We start from the raw sequence: 22,634 nt of genomic DNA, 5'->3' as shown, positions 1-22,634 counted from the left end.
TCTAAACTCCCCCAACATGGGGTCATTTTCCTGCATCTAGCCTGTCCAATCCTTTAAGAATTGTATATGTTTCTAATACTCCACCATAGGACTATTTGGAAATACCAATGGTTTGGCTTCTGGCACTCCACATGATGTTTGCCACACTCCAATTCCAGTGCTCTCTTCAACTCTTCCAGCTTCATTGAAAACATATTATTAGACTACAATATTTGAGGATAAAAATGAATTTCGGTATGAATAACGGCCAGCGGTCCTATAAATCTGCAAGATTAGCCGATTATCAGGATTACCCCAAAGTCTTTACCATACTGGATACAGTTTCATTGTATTCTGAAGATCATGATCTAAAATGATCAAGTTTGCCTTTGAATCTCAATTGTCTGATCTCTTGACCAAAAAATAATTGATGTTCTTGGAACCATTTCTCCTTCCTTCAAAATATGTAAAATGAAACAATTGCGTTTCACTGTACCTCGGTACCTAGCTCCCTTTGGGCACTTTGAAGTTACAGACTTTACTTAAGTATTAAACGATAACTATTTGATTGAATAGTTATATTGTTGTATACTAATGCATTCTGCACATTTATGTAGTGGGACCTTTTTGACTACCTAAGCTATGTTATTATACAGGTGAACTGGGATGAAGAAAAGGAATGTTTTGATTCATTGAGCAAGGAATGTAGCATGTTTTACTCCATTCGAAAAGAATACACATTGTACGATTCGCCAATCTTGTTGCAAATGGGTCAGCAGGTAAAATGCAATTAATTGATTTTATTGTAAAATAGCCTCAACTACTCTCATTCATTCATAAACTTATTCATTCATTCATTCTCAGGATTGTGTCCATTGTCTTAATGTATTGTTAATACTTGATGGATAAGTAACTAATTATTCTGAACAGAGCAAATGTTAAGTTGGGCATAGAGCAACCATGGACCCCCCCCTCTGAAATCACCTAGTGGGATCAGTGTCTCATACCAACAGACTTGCTTCTTTGGCAACGACAGTAGGTTCATAACACCTAGTGGTAGAAACTGGGAGCATAATACACCACAACCTGTACATGTAACCCAACATATCATGAAAGTAGAGACTGGAGGGTTGGGTGGGAACCAGCAGTGGTGTAGAGACAGAGGTTAAAATTTCTCCCAAACCCCCAGAGTAAGTTGGTGAGAGTATAAGTATTTCAGGATTCCAAATTATTTACTTGTGGTTTAAGATTTATTTGTAATCCAAATAATGCTGCAGGAAGGGAGTCTGTGTGATGCAGCACAGAAACATAGCCCTTCAGCCCAACTCATCAATACTGACCAAGTTGCCCAACCAAGCTGTTCCCTTTCACCTTTAATATATGCATTCTATTTTTAGACTCCCCTACCATGGTGAAAGTGTAGCTATAAAACCTATCAATTACCTATTATTTGTTGAATACAAGCCAGTCAGAGAAAAATACAATTAGACTTTATTAACTAAATGTGATTGAATTTGGTGAAAATGTGTTCAAGAATGAGCTCTGCAGGTGTTGATGGAAGGCAAAAAGTCAGTGGAAAAGACATAAATTAGAATCATTTGAGGATTGCAATAAGCGTCAATGTTAATCTTTTACAAACTATTAGATTCGTAATTAGAATCATGCAGCATGGAAACAGGCTCTTCGGCCCAACTTGCCAGTGTTGACCAAGGTGGCTCATCTATTCTAGTCCCAACCTGCCTGCTTTTACTCCATGTACCTCTACCCTCTCCTGTCCAAGTACCTATCCAAATGTTCTTTAAATATTGTTTGTTGTACCTGCCTCAACTACCTCCTCTGGCAGCTTGTTCCATATACCCACCACCCTCTGTGAACAAGATGCCGCTCAGTTTCATAATTAAATCTTTTCCACCTCACCTTAAACCTATGTCGTCAGTTTCTTGATTTCCCCGGGTAAAATACTCTGCATTCAAGCTTATTATTTCCCGTCATGATCTTATACACCTCTAACATCACCTCCCCCCCACAGTCTCATGTGTTCCAAGAAATAAATTCCTAGACTTCCCAACCTCTTCCAATAGTTCAACATCCTCATAAATCTTCTCTACACTCTTTCCAACTTAACAACCTTTCTATAGCAGAGCGACTAAAACTGAAACACAACACACCAAATACGGCCTTATGTAACATATCTTCTTCCATGCCCTGACTGATGAAAGCCAATGCACAAAAACCCATATTGACCACTCTATGTACCTGTGACACCACTTTCAAGGAACTATGTACTGACACTCCCAGATCCCCCTGCTCTACGACACTCCCCAGGACCCTGCCATTCACTGTGAAGATCCTGCTCTAGTTTGCCTTACCAAAATGCAACACCTCGCACTTATCTGCATTCAAGTCCATGAACCATTCTGCAGCTCACTTGCCCAACTAATCAAATCCTGCTGTAATTTTTGATAACCATCTTTACTATCTCTGATACCACCCACTTTAGTGTCATCTGCAAATTTACTAATCATGCCTTCTATATTCTCATCCACATCATTTACATAAATCACAAACAGCAATGAGGCACACCAACAGTCACAGGCCTTCAGCCCGATTCTACCACTCCCTTCCATGGAACCAATTCTTTATCCAATTGGCTAGCTCTCCCTGGATCCTATGCGATCCAGAATTTCTACAATGCAGAACGTTATCAAATGCCTTGCTGAAGTCCATATAGACAATGCTCATAGCTTTGCCTTCATAAACATTTTGGTTATTTGATTTGGAAGACAGTATCTCCCATGTACAAAACCATGCAGACTGTCCCTGTTCAGCCTGTCTATCCAAAAGTGTATACATCTTATCCCTCAGAATCCTCTCCAGTAATTTGCCTACCACAGATGTAAGGCTTTCTTAAATACAGGAATAACATTAGCCACCCTCCAGTTATCTCGTTCAGGGATACGCTTGATCCCACCCACCTATACTAAACCTGCTTTCTTCTGACCACAATTTTTTTGTCATCCAAGCTTCCTTACTACCAACTGCCTTGCTGTGCACTCCAACAGGCATGCTGGTCTCTTGTCATCACACTTTCCGAACATTCCTTTGTCTGCAAACAATCTACTCCAATTAACTTTAGCAAGCTCCTGTCTAATACCTTGTACAGCAAGTTGACCTTGCACTAGTAGATCAACCTATATCCCCCCCTCCCCCCACACTTTGTAGGACCCTCTACTTATTGCCTGATTTGGCAAATTTTACCCCATCTAAGCTCTTGGCACTATGAAAGTGCCAGTCTATATTGGGTAAGTGAATCTCTGCCCCGTGCACCAACACCTCAATCATGCTCTCATATCTGTTCTATCTTCCTCTTCCTAGTAATTTAGTAATTTAGCAGTAATTTAGAGATCACTACCCTAAAAGGCCCTGCTTTTAACCTTTTGCCTAACTCTCTACATTCATTTTGCAGGACATCTTCCTTTTCATACCTATGTCCTTTGTGCCAACATGCACAAACACTTCTGACTGTTCACCTTCCTTGAGGTCAGCCAGCCACTCGAGACACCCTGGACCCTGGCACTAGGGAGGCAACACACCACCTTCATCAGTCTGAAGAAGGGTCTCGACCCAAAATTTCACCTATTTCCATCGCTCCATAGATGCTGCCTCATCCGCTGAGTTTCTCCAGCATTTTTGTCTACCTTTGATTTTTTTTCAGCATCTGCAGTTCTGTCTTAAACACCATCCTGAAGTCTCGATTGCAGTCACAGAATCTTCCATCTGCCCCCTAACTAATGTGCATGCAACCTCCGGGAACCGCACAATGGGCCTGCCTTCGTCTCAGTGCCACAGACCTACTCCCGCTTACTCTCTTTCTGTACCTTACGCGAGACCACCTCGCTATAACTTCCCAACTTTGAAGCTCTCATTCTCCCAGATGATTCTAACGTCATCCAGCTGCAGCTCCAGTTCCCTAATGTGGTCTGCAACGAGCTGCACCAGGACACAATTCCCACAGGTGCAATCATCAGGAATACCAGCAGGTACCATGACTTTCCACATCCTGCAGGATGAAAATTACACCATTCCACTGCCATCACAACTGCACTACAATCAAGAGGGGGGGGGGGGGGGGGCACAAATCACACAAACAGACCACCTTTACCTCCTGCCCACCTCTGCTCAGCCGCCTTGCCCTAACCTCTTGAGCTAAAGCTTCATACTTTCCCTCCATGTGGCGTGTACCCTCCAGGCATTATCCCAACACGGCTGCTCCACTGCACTTTTCCTGCTTATTGGCTGCTCAGCCACTTTTGATCGCTCAACCAATCCATCTGCAGCGTTAAATCTCCCGCTGTGGCTCTGACACTGAAACAACCAATCCAGCGGCCTTGATTCATAACAATTACTTGATCTTTTTTTTATTCCCTCCAGCATGAAAAGCTCGGAAGTGACAAGTCATGGAAGTGGACCGCAGAACATGTTATATCCAAGGCGTTCAGAACTCTGCTCCTTCCACCAAAAGACTTTGCAGAAAATGGAACGATTCTGCAACTTGCCAATCTGCCAGATCTGTACAAAGTTTTTGAGAGATGTTAATCAGTTGTAACAATGAGGGAAATTAAATGTCCATATAAATAAACAGATTTCACGGCTGCAAATAGTGATCATTATACGTATTATTCTAAGGTACGAAGAGTCAAAACAAGCTCTCTTGGCCCACATTGTTCATACTAACTATAACGCCAATCTATACTAATTCCATTTGCCTGCATTATATGTCCATGCCTTTCCTATCTATGTACCTATCCAAATGCCTTTTAAATGTTGCTTTTGTAAGTGCCTCTACCTTCTTCTCTGGCAGCTCATTCTACATCACCACCGGCACCTGTGGAAAAACCTATCTCTCAGATCTCCAAGACCACAAAAAATTACAGAGAATTATGGATGCAGCCCAGACCATCACACAAACCAACCACCCTTCCATTGACTCCATTTATACCTCACACTATCTCGTCAAGCCTCCACCCTTTGTGTAAATCTTCTTCCCCCCCCTCCAACCGTAAAGCTATGTCCTCTTGTTCTCGATTCCCCTGTTCTGGACAAGATACTCTGTGCATCTACCTAATCTATTCCTCTCATGATTTTATACACCTCTTTAAGATCACCCTTCATGTTCCTGCACTCCAGGGAATTGAGCCCTAGCCTGCTAAACCTCTCGTGATAGCTCAGGCCCTCGAGTCATGTCAACATCTTCATAAAGCTTCTCTGCACTCTTTCCAGCTTGACAACATCTTTCCTATGAGATGGTGCCCAAAACTGAACACGATACACCTTTAATGCGGTCTCACCAACATCTTATACAACTGCAACATGACCTCCCAACTTCATTACACAATGCTCTGAGTGATGACCACCCTATCTATCTGTGGTGTCACTTTCAACAAACAGTGCACCTGTACTCCTAGATCCCTCTGCTCCACAACACTCCCCAGAGCCCTACTGTTCACTCTGAAGGTTTTGCCCATGTTAGTGCTCCCAAAATGCAACACCACACATTTCTCTGTAGTAAATTCCATAAACCATTCCCCAGCCCAACCATCAAGATTCTGCTGCAATTTTTGACAACTATCTCCACTATTTACAATACCACACACACATGTGCAAACTTGCTCACCATGCCATGTACATTCCCATCCAAATCATTGATATAAATGACAACACCAATGGGTCCAGCTCCGAATCCTGAGACACCACTCGTCACAGGCGCCCAGTCCAAAAAAAAATCTTCCACCATCACCCTCTGCTTTCTTCCAGGAAGCCTATTTTCTATCTATTCAGCTATATTTCCTTGAATCCATGGGATTTAACCTTCTAGAGCAGCCTCCTACGCGGAACCGTCAAATGCCTTATTGAGATCCGTGTGTACAACATCTACACCTCTGCCTTTGATCACATCCACAAAAAACTCAGATTTGTGAGACATGACCTCCCATATACAAAATCAAAATGACTATTCCTAATCAGCCCTTGTCCATCTTAATGCATATATATCCTATCCCTTAAAATGCTCCCTAGTAATGTTCCGACCACAGATGTTAAGCTCACTGGGCTGTGGCTCCTAGCCTTTTCCCTGCAGCCCTTCTTGAATAGCAGCACATTTGCCTCTCTCCAGTCTTCCAGCATGTCGCCTGTATTTAATGACAACTGGTAATTCTCTGCGAGGGCTCCTGCAATTTCCTCTCTGGTTTCCCACAGTATCCTCAGATATATCTAATCCAGCCTGGGAGATTTGTCCATCTTCATACGCGTCAGGATCTTTGGCACCTCTGCGACTGCAATAGTGGGTGCCCTCAAGATACTTCCATTAACTCCCCCAAGTTCCTCCATACTCCTGTCTTTCTCGACGGTAAAAACAGGAGAAATATTCCTTGAGGACTGTGCCCATCTCCTGTGGCACCACACAGAGTTGACCACTTTGATTCCTGAGAGGTCTCTCTCTCTCTCTCTCTGGTTACACTTTTTCCCCTTTATGTACTTATAAAATCTCTTGGGATTATCCTTAATGCTATCTGCCAGAGCTATCTCCTGACCCCTTTTTGCCCTTCTGATTTTCTTTTTTGCTTACTCCTTAGTTCCCAAAACTCCTTCAGGGGTACACTTGATCCCAGCTGCCTATACTTGTCCCATGCGCCCTTCTTACTCTTGGCCAAAACCTCAATTTTCCTCCTCATCCACATTTCCTTCCATTAGCCTGCCTTCTCCTTCACTCTAACAGAGATGTGAATGTCCCAAACTCTTGTCAGCACACTTCTAAAAACATCCCACTTTCCTGACCTTACTTTTCCTTCAAATAACCTACTCCAATCAACACATTTTCAAATTCGCTTTTGCCTACACATACACATTTCTCCAGAGCATTTTATATCATTTAAGTCAACATGTTAAAGTACTTCGAACCAACTAATATCCAGCAGTGTGCTCCCGTTACGTGAAGCCACATACAGCAATGACAAGAACAATTCTTTGGTTGTGGCATATAAAGTGTCCACAATTACATTTAATGTCAAACCCCTCATTCACAAGCCTGTCTTCAAAAAGACCAAACATTTACAAACAAGCTACATATGCAATGTTGTGCAGAGGCAGTCCAATACTTTTCCCATTTGTTTTTCTTGAATGAATGCAGTGAGGAGCAGCGTTTTCTTTTCCCGTGTTTTAAAACTACAAGTGGTCATTCAAACAGATTCAAAACTTACCTACGGTCCGTTTATTTACTTGCGTAAATTGTATATAATACAAAAATGCTATTTTTGGAAAATTAAGTATCATTTTTGGCAAATACCTGTTTCAGAAACTTACGTATTTAGTTTTTTCTTAAAAAATGAATGGCCCATCAATTCCGTTGATTAGGCAAAATAATCTCCATTGCACTGTGAAAAAGGCACTTTAAATGTGTAGTGGGATTTCCCGTTTGGCTAATAAACAGCAGTCAAATTTTCAAACGGAAGTTGCAAGATTATCTTCGTATCATTTCAGATCATGCAGTACTTCAAGGTCTTTAAGCAATTCTCAGCAGAAAGGTTTATGGAAATTAATCTGATGTACTAAAAAGCTATGAACAATTCATATTTATCTGTTAATCACTCATACCAAGAACACAACCCACCAAGGAATATAATTAACCCAGTGAGCTAAAGAGGTAATATAATTAACAATTATCAAACATATCGGCATTAGATAATACCTTTGTTCTTTCATAAATTACAAAATCTTTCTGTCAACATTTATAAATCCAGGGTCATAAAGGTAATATCTTTCAGGATTTGGTAGTGGTTGGGCCAACGAGCAACCCGTGGAGGTTGGATTAGTTTAAGATGCAGTGCATTAGCTCTTCGATCTCTATTGCTGAGAGAGGAGTGCATTTCGATTGGCTTTCATCTTCTCTAACCGCTTCACCAAGTGGCTATTGGTCATTTCCATCTCTTCATTTTTATCCAATGCTAATCGCAACTGTGAGGAAGGAAAGAAAACATTTGGTCAATGTCAACCTAAACTTACATAGAACAAGTAGGAACTCCGTTAAAAAGCACAAAGTCAGCATATCTGGAGAATATGGATTGGTGATGTTTCACATAAGGACCCTTCTTTAGACCAGACCCGAAACATCACTTATCCATGTTCTTCAGGGCAGCACAATGATGCAGCAGTAGAGTTGCTGCCTTAAAGCACCAGAGACAAAGATTTTGGATCTGCAATAGCCACAGGATAGGTCCCAGAGCCTGGAAAGTAGCCAATGTTTTTCCTCTCTTTAATCCGGTAGGCGGCGCGACTCTGGTCAGCAGCGGCCTCTGCAGCCTGTCCGCGTTTTATTATTTTTTGTCAGGGTTTTTATGTAGTTTTTGTTATTATGTTGGGGTGTGTGTGTGGGGGGGGTGGGGGTGGGAGGGGGGGGGGAAACTTTTGAATCTCTCCCTGCACTGGAGACCCGACCTTTTCTCGTCGGGTCTCAGCTGTCGTTGGGGCCGCAACGAGGAGCGGCCTCCAACAGGAAGAAGCCAGGGACTCAGGTGCCGACTCACCTCACCGTCGCGGAGCTGGCCGAGACCGGAGCGGGTGGAGCGGTGGAGGAGCGCTGCCGCTGCCGCCGCTGCTGCTGCTGCGGGTCTGCGGATGGCGGCACCGGGAGCCGCGGCTCCCTGGGGGGGAGACCGCTTTTCGGGGCTCCTGCTACGGCGACTTCTCCCGCCCGTGATGCGGGGTCGAAGAGCTCCTGGAGCGGGGCCGGCGTGGCTTTAATGGCCGCGGGACAATCGCCATTGCCAGCCGGGGGCTTTGACTTTGACTCTGACATCGGGGGGGAGAGAGTGCAGTGGAGAGATAAGTTTATTTGGCCTTCCATCACAGCTATTTGATGGATGTTTATGTAAAATGTAATTATGTTGTGTCTGGGGTCTATTTGTGTGTAATGTATGGCTGCAGAAACGGCATTTCATTTGGACCTCCAGGGGTCCAAATGACAATTAAATATACTCTTGACTCTTGAAGGGAGATAATCCAGATAATCATCAGTTGGCGAGTCTCGCATCAGTAGTTGGGAAGCTATTAGAGAAGATTCTTCGGGATCAGGGCCAGCCTTAAGCCAATTGGACCAATTGCTCCCAATTGGGCCCCGCGCTAGGCTGGTGGGCAACATACCCAATCCCCTCAGCAGCGACCCCAGTAGGTGAAATTCCTCACCGACAACAACAGCCCCGCAGTTAACTCTCAATAGGGAGGTTGCACGCAGTCGAGGTCACGACCCGTGACCCGTACTGTTGCCACGCAACGCAAACTGGAGTACACGCAATGAACTGCAGGTAAACATTTGCTATGGCTGCCAGCACAGCGGGCCCTTCTTCTGGCCCAGCATCCGGACTGGTTGCACACTCGTGGACCCCGGGCCGTCTATCCCCGCAGCCGGGGTTGGGGGGGGGTCAGGCAAGGAGGTGGGGAGGAGGAGCTTGGGGAGGGGAGTCGGGGGGGGGGGGGGGGGTGGTCGGGGGGAGGAAAAGAGGTCGGGGTGTCGGTGCAGCGCGGTCAGTGACTCTGGGTGGACGGAGGGAGCAGACCGTCCCCAACTCTGCTGCAGCTGACGTTGCCCGGAGTGCGGCCCCACTTCACCCGGCACCGCTCCACCCGGCCCCGTGTGTGGGCGCTACCGATCCACAGCCCCTGACAGTGCGGCCCACAGGAGGAGTCGGGGGCGGAGGGCGGCCTTGGCCGGACAGCGCTGACCCCGGGGGGGAGAGTGGGGGCTGTCCCGAGGGATGCGCTCCTCCGGTCGCTTACACCTTGGTGATCGGGTTCAGAGCAAATATACAAGAGCATTTGGTTCTGAGCCCTCAGTTACCCCCAAAAATAACCCCACAATATTGCAATCAAATTGCTCTGACTTTGTTTGCTTTATTTAACGAAGGCTTATCTAGATGGTGCTGTCTGGACATGACAATGAATGCGGCTATTAGTCGCGGATTGTAAAATATGCTGCACCATGAGATAACACCAGTTATCTGATACCCTCCCGCATTCAATGACAACACCCACAATTATTTACAGCGCAAAAAATGACAATTTCGGTGGTTATTAACAGGTAAAAAAGTACGCGTTTTGTGTATTAACAGTGTATACCGAGGCCGCCATGTCCTCCACATGGATTGAGCTGCTCCGAATGTCACGCCCTTTGACCTTATGTACAGCTCCCACCCATCGGGAGGGAGCTGTACAGGGACGACATTCTCCCTGATTGAAACATTTTATTGCAATGAAACATAGGTTGCAACCGCAGAGCACATACTTAGTAACCATTCGTTAAATAACGCTTGGAATAATGCAGTTTAATGGTAATTAACAGCTACGGTAAAGGTTGGAAGCCAGCGGAGGTACTGGCAGTCAGACGAGAGCAGGAGAGATTAAGACAGTGTATAATCAATAGTACCTTAGTGTACAATTTCATAATATATACTAAATAACAGAGCTGACAGACCTTGCCTGGGAACCTGGGGTTCACCAAAATTGTTCCCAATTGGGCCCCGCACCTCCTAAGGCCGGCCATGTTTGGGATATGATTTACTCTCCTTCGGAAGAGCTAAATAAAGATAGTCAGCATGGCTTTGTCTGCAGGTCATTTCTTATGAACTTAATTGAGTTTTTTTGAACTGGTGACAAAGGTGATCAAATCCGCGGATATTGTCTATGTGGACTTTAGTAGGGCATTTAATGAAGTCCGCATGGTTGTCTGATCCAGAAGATTAACATGCACGAGATCCACAGTGACTTGGTTGTTTGAATTGGAAACTGGCTTATTCATGGAAGGTAAAGAGTGTAACTAGGGTAGACAATCGCAACCTTTTGGCCAGGGTGGAAATGTCAAACACTGGAGGGCATTGCTTTAAGCTGAGAGGGACAAAGTTTAACGGATATGTGGGGAAATCTTGTTACAAAGAGAATGGAGGGTGCCTGGAATGCGTTCTCAGGGGTGTTGGTGGAAACAGATACAATAGTGACATTTAAGAGCCTTTTGGAGAGGCATACAGATATTCAGGGATAAAGGAATATGGACCAAGTGCAGTAAGAGGATATTAATTTAACTTGGCATGTCCATCGTGGCCAGAAAGGCCTAACCCTATGCTATAATATTTTATGTTTGTTTAGAGATATTGCACGGAAACAGGCCTTTGGGCCCACCGAGTCCACGCCATCCAGGGATCACTCCGTACACTCGTAATATCCCACTGTCTGGGGACAGTTTACATGTTTTATCAAAGCCAATTAACCTACAGTTCCAAATACAATATAATTATTTGCAAGTTACTAGTTTCTGGAATACTGGAAAACAGTGCAGCATCAAGTGAGCTGAGCAACCAGGTCTACAAACCTCTCGCTGCAATCTTCTCTTTTCTGCTTTAAGTTCATCCTCTACTTTTTCTGAGTTCTCTGTTGCTGATTTATAACGATGCAACTGCCCTTCAAGTCTGGCAACCTATAAATGTAAACCAGAAACATAAGTAACAACATTGTTTGCAAGAGGGAAATCTTATTTTCAAATATAATTTGGATGAAGTTGTAATAGTTATATCATGAACAAGTTTTAGGACAAGATGCTTTCATGACACACACAAAAGAATGGTACAAGCCGTTTTCAGGTGACGAACGGGTTCCATTTTTACAGACATTTATAATTTGTTTTTGTCCATGTTGAAAAATGCACAAAAACGCTCCATCTAATAACATACCTCCACAGTGACATCAAAATGCCGACTGAACAGAAAATTGTGGTGTTGGGGCAAGTCACCAAGGATACAAGGTCTAATGGCGAGGTTTATAGGTGAGAAGGGAAAGATTTAATAGGAATCTGAAGGGCAAATTTTTCCACAGAGAGGGTTCAGAGGATTCAGCAAAACACAAAAAGTGCTGGTGAGTATATGGAATGAGCAGCTGGACGAGGTAGTTGAGGCAGCAGAAACTATAATCTCTATGCTTCTAAAACTCTGATCTTGGATGTGTAATTATTTGTGTGTGTGTGTTTGTGTGTAATCGCATCTTCGCAAAAAAACGACGCGGTAACGGTAAAACATTTACATTTTCCGGTAGAGATTTTTCCCCTGGAGTCCAAAATCGCCTTATCTGAAAATTTCAGGCTTTATTTCTCGAGTTATTAATGAAAATGTTCAAAGACCTGACAAAATCTTTGAATTTAATAAAACACGGCCTTTCGCTGATGACGTCACAATGGGTCTGCTCCCTTCTTCCACGCGTTGCAAGTGACTTCACCGCCCCCCCTCCCTCCCTCCGGTTATTCAAAAGACTTGGCTCACTTGCTTGCTCGGCCCTCTGTGCCTCTGTGTCCCTTTCTGTGTCCCTCTCTGTGCCCCTGTGCTCCTCTTTGTGCCCCTGTGCTCCTCTCTGTGCCTCCGTGTCCCTCTCTGTGTCCCTCTCTATCCGTGCCTGCGAGTTGGGGGTTATGTGTGAGTAGATAGGGTGGGGGATGGGGTAAAAGGAGCAAATGAATAATATTAATATAATATCAAGGGGGGTAGTTAGTGTATGTTGGGGGTGGTTAGTGTGTGTGTGGGGTGGTTAGTGTGTGTGTGTGACGCCGCAGGCTGCCACCCCCCCCCCCCCCCCCCCCCCACCCAACCGCGCGTTGGGTGGATGGAACCCAATGGGTCCCACTTGGGCTAGTAATATTTAAAAGGCACTGGGACATACACGGATAGGAAAGGCTTAAACGGATATAGGTCAAACACGGGCAGGTGGGACTAGTATAAATGGGGCACCTAGGTTGGCATGAGCAAGCTGAGCCAAAGCACATGTTTCCGTCTGTATGACTATATAAAAGTTGAACAGCCTTTAATTATCAGAACATGAGCAGATTAATATTTAGATAAATCCCTAAAAAGTGTACTCACATTTTGTTCAACAGTGGCAAAATCCTGTTCAGCCTTTGACAGTTTAAATTTGTATTCACTCAACTGCCGATTGGCATCTCCTAAATGTAAACAGAGTGGGTGAAAGGAAATAATATACAATTGCAAAAACAATATTCAGCATAATTTAACTATTAAAAACGTTCAAGCCTTGACAATTGGTGTAACAGAATTACAAAATAGCAACTGTGATTAGATGTTATGGCTCAGCTCCAACAATAACCTATGAAATGAAATGCAAAGAATCTGACATAAGAAATAAATTGGGCCATTTGAAATATATCCTTTAATTACATCAAGCCTTTGATTATGGAAGGCAGACACAAAATGCTGGAGTAACTCAGCGGGTGAGGCAGCATCGCTGGAGAGAAGAACTCGGTGGGCTGAAGGGCCTGTTTCCATGCTGGTCTCCAAACAAAAAAGAGAATGCACAGCTTGGTATAAACGGCCTGCCCCACCAGCATGCGATTGCATGCGTCTAGCGCGACCAAACGTGGTGGCTTGAGGCATACGACCTCGCGGGGCCGGCCCCACTTCCAACCGTGGAGCCGTCAGGAGTTGTGCGGGGCTGGTCCCGACATCATACTCACCAATCAGCTGGGCAGGAGGTGGGCCGACTGAATATGGACGTTGCACGGCGTCGGGCGGTTATGTCATCGCGCAACGGCACGCCGGGCGGTGATGTCATCGCGCAACGCCACGCACTAGGCGTACGCCGTCAAGACGCTGCATACGGCGTAGAGACGGTGCATACGGCGTTGAGACGCTGCGTACGCCCATCGAGGCGCTGCGTACGGCCTCAATGCAGCTGCGGGCCGGCAGGCCGTTGCCGCGCAGAATTTTTGGACAGTGTGTTTTTCAGAGCCCCGCGCGATGTCGGGACCTGCCCTGCACAACTCCATACGGCTTCGGCGATCAAAGTGGGGCTGGCCCCACAAAGCCGTACGGCTCAAGCGACCACGTTAGGTCGCGCTAACCGCATGCAGTCGCATGCTGGTGAGACAGGCCCTTAAGTCTTTCCCAGTTGACAAAGTAATGTTCCTCCAGAACCCTTTGCCATGTAAAAAGTAATTAAGTAGGAGGTAACAATTCATTATTTCCTATGGAATTAAAAACAGCATGGTACCCATCATTAGAATTTCTAGTTAACTGAATTTCTACCTCTCATGATCTGCGGCAAGATGTACTGCTTTTGTTGTGGAGCGCAAAACCTGATTCTTCATTCAGCAATGGTTAAATAAAAGCTTTATCGTATCAAAGATTTGTTAAGTGATGCTTACTGACCAGAGAATTGTGCAGGTCAACAATTTTCAGGAAGACAGAAGGAGAAACATGGGAGAAACCTAATGATGAAATTGTCTTGGTACTGAGCAATAGCCATGTTAGCTTTACATTTTTAAAAACTAAATAGAGTAGACTCATCACTTACTCTGCATTTCAAGGATTTGTAAATCTGTGCCATTTTCTAATCGATCAGAATCCGTGAGCACATTCTCAACCTTAGAGCTTTTCTGTCGTTCCTCTTCCAATTGTAATTTCAGTTTTCTGATCTAATAAAGCAAATTTGATCAAGGAGATACCAGCATTATACATTTGGAAAAGATGACTGTAAATCACTGACAAAGAAATACAAATGTCAACACAAACACATAACATAAACACATAAGGATTAAAGAGGATTCAGCAAAACACGAAAGGTGCTGGAGGAACTCAACAAGTCAGGCAGCATTTGGGGAGGAAATGCATAGGCGGTGTTTCGGGTTGGGACCCTTGACCCTTTTACAGACTTATTTTAGTAATGAAAGAAAGGCGGACAAGCAAGCTACTGGGAGGAGGGGAGCAAGGAAGAAAAACCTGGTAAAGGGAGTTGGGGGTGGGACAAAGCCTGACAAGTGACTGGTGGAAGCATGTGAAGGTGTTTGATTAGCAGACGGGTAGGGTAATAGAAACATAGAAAATAGGTGCAGGAAGAGGCGATTCGGCCCTTCGAGCTAGCACCGCGCCATTCATTGTGATCATGGCTGATCGTCCCCTATCAATAACCCGTGCCTGCCTTCTCCCCATATCCCTTGACTCCACTAGCGCTCTCTCTAACTCTCTCTTAAATCCATCCAGTGATTTGGCCTCCACTGCCCTCTGTGGCAGGGAATTCCATAAAATCACAACTCTCTGGGTGAAAAAGTTTTTTCTCATCTCAGTCTTAAATGACCTCCCCCTTATTCTAAGACTGTGGCCCCTGGTAATGGACTCACCCAACATTTTTCCTGCATCTAGCTTGTCCAGTCCTTTTATAATTTTATGTTTCTATAAGATTCCCCCTCATCCATCTAAACTCCTGTGAATACAAGCCTAGTCTTTTCAATCTTTCCTCATATGACAGTCCCGCCATCCCAGGGATCAATCTCGTGAACCTATGCTGCACTGCCTCAATCACAAGGATGTCCTTCCTCAAATTAGGAGACCAAAACTGTACACAATACTCCAGATGTGGTCTCACCAGAGCCCTATACAACTGCAGAAGAACCTCTTTACTCCTATACTGAAATCCTCTTCTTATGAAGGCCAACATTCCATTAGCTTTCTTCACTGCCTGCTGTACCTGCACGCCAACTTTCAGTGACCGGTGTACAAGGACACCCAGGTCTTGCTGTACCTCCCCCTTACCTAACCTAACCCCATTGAGATAATAATCTGCCCCCTTGTTTTTGCTGCCAAAGTGGACAACCTCACATTTATCTATATTATACTGCATCTGCCACGCATCTGCCCACTCACTCAACCTGTCCAGGTCACCCTGCAACCTCCTAACATCCTCTTCACAGTTCACACTGCCACCCAGCTTTGTGTCGTCCGATAACTTGCTAGTGTTGCTCCTAATTCCCTCTTCCAAATCATTAATATATATGGTAAACAGTTGCAGCCCCAACACCGAGCCTTGCGGCTCTCCACTCGTCACTGCCTGCCTAATTGACAAAGGCACTAATTGACAAAGGCAAAAGAGGTGAATAGGAAGCAAAGAGGCATCAGTTAAGGAGACGATGGGATGGATGAAATGTAAAGCTGGAAGGACAGATATGGGTGGATGGGAATGGGTGAGGGAAAAGAGGGGGTGGCACAAAGGAAATGGGGTCTTGGGGATGGGAGATGAATATATCAAGGAGCAGGATGACTTGGAGGGTGGGAGAAATGGGAGGGGGTTGGGTAGGGACTGCCAAGGTCTGCTGGATCTCCCAGTTGCTAACTATTTTATGTCCCATTCCCGAAGTGATCCTTCCGTCCTTGGCCTCATTCATTTCCAGAGTAACACCACATGGAAAATGGAATAACAGCACCTCATATTCCACTTGGGGAGCTTACAACCAAAGGCACTGGTCAGACCACATTTGGAGTATTGTGAGAAGTTTTAGGCCCCATATCTGAGGAAGGACATGCTGGCAGTGGAGAGTATCCAGAGGAGGTTTACGAGAATGATCCCATGGATGATTGTTTTAACGTTTGATGAGCATTTGATGGCACTGGGTCTGTACTCGCTGGAGTTCAGAAAGATGAGGAGGGGGACTTTTAAGCTTATTGAATAGTGAAAGACCTGGATAGAGTGGATGTGGAGAGGATGTTTCACCTAGTGGGAGATTCTTGAAGCAGTGGCCATAGCCTCAGAATAAAAGGATGCAACTTTAGAAAGGAGTGCACCTTTAGTTAGAGGATGGTGAATCTGTGGAATTCATTACCACAGATGACTGTGAAAGCTAAATCAACGGATATTTTTAAGGCGGAGGTTGACAAATTCTAAGATGGACACAAAATGCTGGAGTAACTCAGCAGGACAGGCAGTATCTCTGGATCTTGACAAATTCTTAATTAGTAAGGGTGTCAGGGGTTATGAGGCAAAGACAGGAGAATGGGGTTGAGAGGGAAAAGATAGATCAGCCATGATTGAATGGCGGAGTAGATTTGATGGGCCTAACAGCCTAATTCTGCTCCGAGGCGTGGCGCGGTGACGCAGCGTTAGAGTTGCTGCCTTACAGCGCCAGAGACCCGGGTTCCATCTTGACATTGGGTGCTTGTCTGTATGGAGATTGGACGTTCTCTCATGACCTGCGTGGATTTTCCCCGGGTGCTCCCGTTTCCTTCCACACCCCAAAGACGTACAGATTTATAGGTTAATTGGTGTAGTAAAATTGTAAATTGTCCCTAGTGTGTGTAGGATAGTGTTAATGTGCGAGGATCGCTGGTTGACGTGGACTCGGTGGGCCGAAGGGCCTGTTTCCACAAGGTATATCTAAAACTAAAAACAACGTGAACTTATGATCATCTGCCAGGGCTTGAGAGGTATCAGAGAAATGTTTATAGCAGAGAATACTGAATGAAAAAAACACAAGCAGAGCAGCAAGTCTATCACTCAGTCCCTTGAGCCTACTCAACAATTAAATAAAAATGAAAGCTGATCTGATTGTAATCTCACATGATGCATGGTGTGTATATGGAACAAGCTACCAGATCAAGTCATTACTATTGGAACCATTACCTACTTGCCTATCAAAACAGAGGTAGCCTTCAAACCATTCAAAGTCTCTGCTATTTTTTATGGAGATTAAATGAGCTACCAAAGAGCAACAATTGTATGCTTCATAAGAAAAGTTAAATCACCGGCTTTGAATGGTGCTCTAACATGGAACATTTTACGATATATATCCAGGCCTACATAGAATATAGTAAAGGACACCACAGAAACAGGCCCTTCAGCCCCAACGTCTGTGCCAAATATCATGCCAAGATCAATTCATCTCATCTGCATGCAAGCAATCCATATTCCTCCTTTCTCTGCATATTCATGTGCTTTTCTAAAAGTCCCTGAAACGCCAATATTGTATCTACTACCACCACCAAAGTTTCAGTGCAAAAAACATTCCCTTCCCTCCGCATCTACTTTAAACTTTGCTTCTCTCAACTCAATGCAAGGCCACCCCATATCTAACAAAAAAGTTCTGTCTACCCTATCTATCTGTGCCTTTCATAATTTTATATCAGCTTCTATCAGCCAGAAATTACCTTTACAGTGGTGTGTGATTTAGGGCCAGAGAAAGATTGGAACCAATTATAGTGATTGGGGCGAGAGCAGTAACTAGTTTGAAATCGAGGATAATCAAGGCCAGTTCTGTGTTAAGGGGCTGGGGGAAATTGAGCAGTGCCTGTGGTCATGTGACAAGGCACAACTGAGCAGGTAACACAGGGGTAGAAGAGAAGTGGTTGGAGATACAAGTCCTCTCATAATGGTCAGAAGGAAAATAAAAAATCAGTGAATTGAAAGGTTGGAATTGGGAATATCAGAGAGTATCAGATGATGCCAAGGAGACATTTCTCAAGGTGAATGAAAGGTCAGGAAAATTATTGTTTAGCATGGGATTAACCTTACTGGTTGCAAATCAGCATTGCATTGGAAAGACCACATTTTACTGGGAGTGATCAGCAATTATTACTCCCAACCCAACAACTTCAATGAGTTCTGCTACAATGCTCCACAAACAAAATGGAATAAGGACATTATTTCTTGTGCATATGATCCCAACACAGGAATCCCATTAATGGCACAAGGGTGGTAGATGCCAGAACGTACAGAGTCAAATATTCAGCGTGATCCAAAATGATCATCAATGGAAATTACCCTCACTCATTATGGGAAAACACAGATATGCAAATGAAAAATGCTTAATAAAAAGTCTCAATGTGGTACAGCATACAAATGGAACCTTCGACTGATCCTGCTGATCATCAAGAGCCAATCTATACTAATCCCATTTAAAATAAATTGTTTTATACAATTGAATATACACGCCAGAGTCTGGGTAAAAACATAGGTTAATAAAGGAGACAATAAAGTAACAGATGGAGAAAATTGTGGGAAATAGTGTGGTAAAAATGGTAGAAAGAGCACACAAAACAATATTTTAAGCAATGAAAATTGGTAAACATACGCATACACAGAATCTTGGTACATTTGTTAATTACATACAGAAATTAAACAGACTGGTACCACAAACAATTAATACATTGTACTTCATTGCAAAGGGGTTAGGATATTTAACCACAATATTTGCAGTTGATAGGCTTGTCATTGTCACCAATTACCATAATCAAACAAAGAATGATGAAAAAAGCAGCTTCCTTCACATTTAACAGGAACAAATGAGAGTATGCAGCTGGTGCTGCCAGTCCCCAGCAATGACTGATACTACTCACTATGTTCTACCTAACAACAAACCTCAGACCCAAGAATTTACTTGATGGAAAGAGGGGCCTGGCAGGGTGCATGGACAAAAATCAGGAGTCAGTTTCAAAATAATTTGTCCATTACAGGCGAACAGATGACATTTCTTCACCCAGATTAAATCTTCATATGTGTAGAAAGGAACTGCGGTACTTTTTTATACCGAAGATTGACACAAATTTTTGGAGTAACTCAGCGGGTCAAGCAGCATCTCTGGAGAAAAGGAATAGGCGACATTTTGGGTTGGAACCCTTCTTCCGACAGGAAAGATAAAGGTGGGCGGGGGAGGGGAAATGTGGTGGTGAGAAAAGGCCAGAACAAATCATGGCCGGCAACAGATGACCTCAGAGAGGATGGAGTCCATACTCCCGATGAGGATAGCAAAGACTCAGTTGATTATTATGTTCAAAGCAGAGATTGATAGATTTTTGGATTTTAAGAGAATCAGAAGATGTTAGGTCAGGGCAGGAAAGTGGCATGAAGCTGAAAGTTCGGCCACGTAGAGACAGATGAAGCATAAGCAGGTCAAATGACCCATTCATGCTTCTCTTTCTTATATCTAGTTACAACACAACACAATCAAGTAATTTTTGAGATGGAGGGTTCCATAAGATGATAAATCGATTGCTGATCCAGTAGACACAAAATGCTGGAGTAACTCAGCGAGTCAGGCAGCATCTCTAGAGAGAAGGAATGGGTGACGTTTCGGGTCGCGACCCTTCTTCAGACTGATGTCAGGTGAGGAGGCGGAACAAAGATCTAGTGGGCAGGCAGCAGGTGCAGATCTTTTTAAATAGATAACTGGTATTTTGTTATTCTTACCTTGAAATGCTTGAATATTATGCCACCCATTTTCTTATAATGCCCCACTGACATCAGCGGGAGTGTCCTTTTTTAAGTGGGTATTGATTCACTAGGTTCCTAAATGTCATTTGTGAATAATTGATTTTCTACAAAATGCTTTGCTGTTTCAGTGAAATGAGATGTTGTACAAAATGAACATTTATTTTTCGCATTAAAGCTGCAAATAGAACTACTCTCATTTCGAATAAGCAAATCAATATGAAACAATATCAGGTCAGACAGAGCAAAGCTGTGCAAAAAGTTAAACTATTACACTCAAGTACAAACACAACTTCTGTGTGTCATTTCTTCACCTTTTCTGCAGCTTTTGAATGACATCTCCAATTGGTACCTGTTTAGGGGCTGTTTCTACTGTTAGTTTAGTGTAGAGATACAGCGCGGAAACAGGCCCTTCGTCCCACCGAGTCCGTGCTAGCCAGTGATCCTCATACACTAACACTATCCTACACACTAGGGACAATTTACAATTTTTACTGAAGCCAATTATCTACAAACCTGAAGGAATAGGTGACCCGAAATGTCACCCATTCCTTCTCTCCAGAGATGCTGCTTGTCCCGCTGAGTTACTCCAGCATTTTGTGTCTACCTTCTATTTAAAACAGCATCTGCAGTTCTTTCCTACACAACCTACAAACGTTTTTGGAGAGTGGGAGGAAACCGGAGCAACTGGGGAAAACCCATGCGGTCACGGGGAGAACGTATAAACACTGTACAGACAGCACCCATACTCAGGATCGAACCCGGGTTTCTGGCACTGTTAGGCAGCAACTCTACTGCTGTGCCATCGTGCTGCTCCTAATATTACAATTTTTTTCCAATTAAAAAAAAGATTTTTCCACCACGTTGCATTTAAAAAATTACCTGTGCAAGTAATTCTTCCTTTTCATCCGCCAGTTTCTTTAACCGCACATCTAAAATGAAGAAATGGATGTTGCTAAATTGTTTGCAAGTTTCAGGTTGAAAGCAACAGAACACTTGTTACTTCATTCAGAACTTGAACAAATTCAATTTGACAACTTTTCCTGCCCTCCGGCAGTAACGAATAATAATGATTAAAAGCTGATTTTGTGCAATTACTCTGCAGTTGATCTGAAATATACCAACACTTTCACAATCCACAAATATTCAAGCTGGCTTGTTCACCCACTGCTAAATGGTAAATTTTACAATCGTACCAAAAATGTGTTGTTATATCTAAACTGTAAATTACCAGTATAAAATGCTATCCAGGAAATTAAAAAACATATTGCGTCTGCGAATGTGGCATTGTGTCATTCCAATAATCCAACATTACCTAATGGCCCATCACCTGCACCTTCAAGCACATGCGCAGCTTCCTGAGACACCACTGTAATCGCACCGACAACAGGCTCATGGTTTATATCACCATTCGGTGTACTTTCTGGAATAATCACTAAACCATGATTCTGGAAGATAAAATGATTTAGCATTGTTAAGAGCAGTTAGTTTTTTTATTATTGTCACTGTGCCGAGGTACAGTGAAAAGCTTTTGTTTGCATGCTATTCAGTTAAAGAAACGGCTATACATTAAAACAATCAAGTCGTCCATAGTGCATAGATAAAGGATAAAGGGTATAACATTTAATGCAATATATCACATTCATGCCCGATAAAGTCTGATTAATGATGGTTCCAAGGTCTCCAATGAGGTAAACGCATGGTCCGGACAGCACTCTAGCTGATGGGAGGCTTAGCTGATGAGCTACCTGATTACTGCTGGGAAGAATACACTATATTACATTTTCCATGATGAAATCAACTAGTCGTTGTCATGAAATAGCTCTTACATGATTTTTTTTTGATTTTTTAAAGACAGTAACATCAGCAGAAGTTCCTTCTCGCAACAGCCCCAATCACACAGCAAACCAGAAAACGTGGATTTTTGCTATTTTTTAATCAATTTAAATAAAGTAAAGCAAGGAATAGAATGTTGGTTGAAATGAAAATTAACACGTGAAATACCAAAAAGAGAATTATCAAGCTAACAACATTTTTCATCACATTGACACTTTAAACTAGACCATTAGTATTGCGGCACAAGGGATTTTCCAGCATAATTATAGCCCATTAGTATTTTGCACAGAGTGCTTTAAATACTGGTAAATTCACTAATGATTCAGCATTGCACACAGCTGAAAAGATTCAAAGAATGGAGGAGCAGGTCGTCAATACCTTAAACATTTAAATATCCATTTTTCACTGCATAAGTGACTGCCAGAGGCGGTTGTCATCTTAAACAGAGATAACAACCCATAGCTCTTGCAGTGAAACCTCCATAGGCATTTAACAGAAAGTTTAAGTTCTGACTTCATAATGATGCAAATCTTGCAATTAAAAAAAAAAATTCTGAAGACAAATCTTGCTGACATGTTACCCGCGATATTCATTGATCTTCAATACTCGGAGACACAAGATACTGCAGATAACAAACTGCTGGAGGAACTCAGCAGTTCATGCAATATCTGTGAAGGAAATTGGGCACACGACATTTTGGGTCAGGGGCCTTCTTCAGTCTGAAGAGGGGTCCTGACTTGAAACAT

General features: G+C 43.5%; 2 protein-coding genes across 23 annotated transcripts in view; one reads left to right on the top strand and one right to left on the bottom strand.

Moving 5' to 3' along the window:
• mlh1 (mutL homolog 1, colon cancer, nonpolyposis type 2 (E. coli)) overlaps positions 1–4,637 on the top strand; it is a 55,556-nt gene extending 50,919 nt beyond the window's left edge. Inside the window, exons 18-19 of the mRNA XM_055633518.1 lie at positions 636–758; positions 4,411–4,637. Coding sequence (XP_055489493.1) covers positions 636–758; positions 4,411–4,575 — 288 coding nt within the window. The 3' untranslated portion in view covers positions 4,576–4,637. The remainder of the gene's footprint in view (positions 1–635; positions 759–4,410) is intronic.
• A 2,361-nt stretch (positions 4,638–6,998) lies between these two features.
• lrrfip2 (leucine rich repeat (in FLII) interacting protein 2) overlaps positions 6,999–22,634 on the bottom strand; it is an 87,466-nt gene continuing 71,830 nt past the window's right edge. For 20 of the 22 annotated variants that reach the window (XM_055633524.1, XM_055633531.1, XM_055633535.1 and 17 more), the window contains 6 exons: positions 21,368–21,500; positions 20,935–20,984; positions 14,374–14,494; positions 12,927–13,006; positions 11,393–11,497; positions 6,999–7,989 (listed from right to left, as the gene is read on the bottom strand). In XM_055633524.1, coding sequence (XP_055489499.1) covers positions 7,879–7,989; positions 11,393–11,497; positions 12,927–13,006; positions 14,374–14,494; positions 20,935–20,984; positions 21,368–21,500 — 600 coding nt within the window. In that variant the 3' untranslated portion in view covers positions 6,999–7,878. The remainder of the gene's footprint in view (positions 7,990–11,392; positions 11,498–12,926; positions 13,007–14,373; positions 14,495–20,934; positions 20,985–21,367; positions 21,501–22,634) is intronic. The other 2 variants (XM_055633540.1, XM_055633543.1) reach the window with 1 other exon arrangement.

Source organism: Leucoraja erinacea, chromosome 4, assembly GCF_028641065.1.
Source record: "Leucoraja erinacea ecotype New England chromosome 4, Leri_hhj_1, whole genome shotgun sequence".
NCBI lineage: Eukaryota > Metazoa > Chordata > Chondrichthyes > Rajiformes > Rajidae > Leucoraja > Leucoraja erinaceus.
The sequence above is the reverse complement of the archived record's forward strand: the minus strand, read 5'-3'. Positions and strand labels throughout refer to the sequence as shown.